Source organism: Crocuta crocuta, unplaced genomic scaffold, assembly GCF_008692635.1.
Source record: "Crocuta crocuta isolate KB4526 unplaced genomic scaffold, BGI_CrCroc_1.0 scaffold224, whole genome shotgun sequence".
Classification (NCBI taxonomy): Eukaryota; Metazoa; Chordata; class Mammalia; order Carnivora; family Hyaenidae; genus Crocuta; species Crocuta crocuta.
In genome coordinates this window covers 2,563,168-2,567,489 of record NW_027529545.1, presented here as the reverse complement: position 1 = coordinate 2,567,489, position 4,322 = coordinate 2,563,168, and the positions used below count along the sequence as shown (strand labels likewise).

The 4,322-nt window shown below is 44.6% G+C and overlaps 1 protein-coding gene across 1 annotated transcript in view; it reads right to left on the bottom strand.

Moving 5' to 3' along the window:
• PRPS2 (phosphoribosyl pyrophosphate synthetase 2) overlaps positions 1-3,984 on the bottom strand; it is a 41,713-nt gene extending 37,729 nt beyond the window's left edge. Inside the window, exon 1 of the mRNA XM_077761403.1 lies at positions 3,947-3,984. Within this exon, the coding sequence (XP_077617529.1) occupies positions 3,947-3,969 (23 nt within the window). The 5' untranslated portion in view covers positions 3,970-3,984. The remainder of the gene's footprint in view (positions 1-3,946) is intronic.
• Positions 3,985-4,322: the final 338 nt, after the last annotated feature.

The following is a 4,322-nucleotide window of genomic DNA, read 5'->3' as shown; positions in this document are numbered from 1 at the left end:
AAAATGGCGCCTCTGCTTTGGAAAAGAGTCTGGCAGTTTCTCAAACAGTTAAGCATAGAATTACCATGTGACCATGTGACCCAGCAACTTCTCTCCTAGGTGTAGAGCCCAGAATAGAAAACGGGTACTCAAATAAATAGTTTCCATGAACGTTCATAGCAGTACTATTCACAGTAGTCAAAAGATACGAACAACCCAGAACAACCCAGATGTCCATGAACTGATGAGTGGCTAAACCAAATGTGATCTATCCACACAACAGAATATCACTCAGCCTTGAAAAGGAATGAGGTTCTAATACAAGGCTATGACATGGGCGAACCTTAAAACTGGTTATGCTAAGAAGCCGGTTACCACAAAGGACCACATATTGCTCGATTCCATTTTTGGAACAGGCAAATCTACAGACAGAAAGTAAATGAGGTATTTCCAGGGGCCGGGGGATGGAGGGACTCAGGTGTGGAGGCTAAGGTGTATGGGGTTTCTTTGGGTGGTAATGAAAGTATTCTAAAATTCTAAAATTGAATGCAGAGATGGATGTACAACTCTACGAATATACTAAAAGCCATTGAGGTTTACACTTTAAATGGGTGANAATAAAATCCCAGTAAGAGCTGTTAAGTAAAAAAGATAAGGACATTTTTCTTCACGATCCCAACGCTGTGATCATATCTAACATATTAACATGTCAGACCTTGTCTAACAAATTAATATTTCTAACATATTCACATGTCATTGTCTCGCTATCGGTGATATTGTGACCGATCGCTGCTTTAAGGTGGTGACGGAGTGATGGTTCCATAATAAGGCTTTCTACTCTGCAAAATGCTAGTTTTCTAGTTTTATCAGCCCTGATTGTGTACCAACATGAGCTGGAACTCCTCAGCAAAGAAAAGCTAAAAAAAATAAATAAACAATAAAAAATAAAACAAAAAGAGCTTCCCTTCAACTTCTGGGGTTACCTTGTTATCCCCAAATACAGTTTGTACTGGAGAGCCAGACAAAACTTTCATTTTCTTCCCTTTATCGATGTTCAGAGGAAGGAGTTTAGTGTGTAAGTGCTGCAGATCCAAGATCTAGGGTAGGGAAGGGACAATGCGAGCCAGGGCAGCTTGCCTCAGCTATGTCAAACACAAGGAGCGTTATGTCAAAAGGGTTAAAAAAATAAAACCTAGTTTAAAGCACTTGCTATTCATCCAAACTAGGACAGTGCCAAAGTCAAAAATTCGTGGAATGATAATTGCCTAAAAATGTACCAAACACATAAAAATCAGTGAGTCTATAATGATACTCAATTAAATGGAAACCAAAACAAAACCTTGAACCCAATGAAGATGAATATTCTACTAGCTCCTTTCCACAAAAGTGGTCATTAAGGAGTAAGTTTTCTTTTTTCATATTTTTCTTTTTGCAAGGGGGGAAGGGGAGAGGAGAGAGGGAGAGGAGAGAGGGAGAGAGAGAGAGAGAGAGAGAGAGAGAGAATTTTAAGCAGGCTCTGTGCTCAGCATGGAGCTAGACACAGGGCTCGATCTCACAGTCGAGAGATTATGACCTGAGCTGAAATCAAGAGTAGGATGCTTAGCTGACTGAGCTGCCCCACGGCCCAAGAGTAAGTTTTCTTTAGAGGTGAGGGCAAGGTGGAGCTAATTGATTTCTTGGGTCATTGCATATCAGTTGATGCTGTCCAGAGAGTGTCCTTTCCATGTAGGTCAGATCCGTCACCTCTGGAAATTAGATCAAAGATAAAGACCCTGGTGCCCTCGGTGAGCTTAAGAGAGCTAGATACAGCATACATTATTCAAGCAGAGGAGGCATATGGCATGTGAGGGAGTTTCACAATAGTAGAGCTAGAAGGTTCTTAAAGGGACCCAGCATTTGCAATGTTGGGGGAAGGCGGGCACGATATCAGTTGAACCGAGCTTTCTGAGAGAAAGAATAACGATAACGTGCCCGAATGTGAGCCTTACTACATGGCAGGCCTTCACAGCAACCCTGTGCAGTCAGTCTTATTACTCTTACCCCCATTTCACAGGTAGAGAACCCAAGGAACAGAGAAGGTAGGGAACTTGCCCAAGGCCACACAGCTACGCAATGGAACCAGGCATCGTTGGCTCTTCCATCACTCCATTATGTAAGTGGGAGGAGTTGAAGGAAGCTTTCCATTCCAGATCCCTGGGTGCATAAAAACAGTACTTCCTCCTTATGACACTCTTTTCTGCTCCTAAGTAATCCCAGTAACACAATTTTGATAAGGATTATCCCACCCACTCAACATGTTTTGGAATATTATCGGAATGCTTTCCAAGCACCATCCTGGGCTTTCTTGTCTTCTCTGACCTTTTTATAAGCTCTCCTTCCTTACCATCATCTAGGCCCATGACCAAATCCTGATGATGACTTAGCTATTTATAGCCTCAGCTCCAACCTCCCTTTCCAGGGCTAGACTGGAACATCCAATCCTATGGCACGGGGCTGGCAAACTAATCCTGCTCACGGCCTGTTTCGTGAATAAGGTTTTACACATTCACACGCTCAGCTGTTGTCTGTGGCTGCTCTATGGCCAGAAATCGTGCAGCTTTAACACATAAATATTTGCTATTTGGTTCTTTACAGAAGAAGCTGGGCCTCTCCAATGAGAAGCGGTTTTTCCCTCCAGTTTTACTGAGATATAACTGACATAGAACTTATGTATGTTTAAGGCGTACCAAGGGTCGATTCGATACACTTACGTATTGCAAAACGATTACTACCGTAGCATTAGCTAACACCTCTACCACGCCACCTAATTACCATGGCTGTTTTGTGGTAACGACAATTAAGATCTATTCTCTTAGCAACTGTCAAGTACATAATACAGTGTTATTAACTATAATCACCATGCTGTGCGTTTGATCCCCAGAGCTTGTTAATCTGATAATCGGAAGTTTGTACCCTTTGACCAACATGTCTTCATTTCCCCCGCCCCACGGTCCCTGGTAACCACCACTCTATTCTGCGTTGTTCTGCGTTCGGCTTATTTATTTATTTAGTAAGCTCGATGCCCAACGTGAGGTTTGAACTCACGACCCTGAAATCAAGAGTCTCATGTTTTTCTGACCGAGCCATCTAGGCACCTTTTTGGCTTTTTTAGTTTCCACATAGAAGTGAGATCATACAGGGGGGCCGGGGTGGCTCAGTCGGTTGAGCGCCCGGCTCTTGATTTTGGCTCAGGTTATGATCCCAGGGTCGTGGGATCGAGTCCCACGTCAGGCTCTGCGCTGAGTGTGGAATCTGCTCGGGATTCACTCTCTCTCTTCCTCTGGCCCTTGCCCTGCTCGCATGTGCTTTCTCTCTCTCTCTAAAATAAAACAATATAATAATAATAAGTGAGATCACACAGTATTTGCCTTTCTTAATCTGGCTTATTTCACTTAACATAATGCCCTCAAGATCCATCCTTTCTTTCTCATGGCTCACACTCACACACACACACACACACACACCTTTCTTTCGTTTAGCTATTGACTCAATGCATCTCCTCCCAACAACCATTCTTCCCTCAGTACATAGCACCACTCAGTATCCAGTTGAGTCAAAAACGTGTAAATCATCCTTGATCCTGACCGTCCCACTGCCTTTCATGTGCTGAAGTTGTTGGTGCTGTTTGCAGAGTTTCCATCCAAGCCTGGTCTCTTCTCTCCATCTCCATGGTCACCAGCCACCCTGGGCTTCAACCTCCTCTACAGTATTTTCAGTATCTTAGCCTCCTCTGATCCCTTCCCACACAGCAGTCAGAAAGATTTTTCTGAAATCAAAGCTAATTGTATCACGTCACCCTCTCGCTTAAAACCCGTCTCTGGCCTCCCATGGTACTTGAAATTGGGCCACGTCTAATCTGTCAGCTTCATGCGCCCTTCCCTCCCTGACCGTCAGCCTCTCTAGTCTCCTGTCTAAAACACAAACAAACCTCTGGCCACAGGACCTTTGCATACGTGCCTTCCTCTCCCAGAGAGCTCTTTGCACGGGCTCCTCCATCACAGGCTTGGCTCCTTTGATCTCTTGGTCTGCGCTTATAAACGTCGCTTCTTTAACATCCCCTCAAACCACAAGTCCCCTTCCTCCCCCCACTCCAACTCCAGTCTCTTTTTCTTCTTGCTGCCTGTGTCAGCTGCCGTCACAGCGCTTATCTTAATCTGTAACTATCACTTGTTGCTTTTGTGTGCATGATGACTCCGTGTCCCACTAGCGGCCAGGCTGTACGCAGCGCAGAGTCCGAGATTGGGTCCGTCCTGGTCACCGCTGTATCGTCAGAGGCCAGCACAGGAGCCGGCCGGAGAGTAACT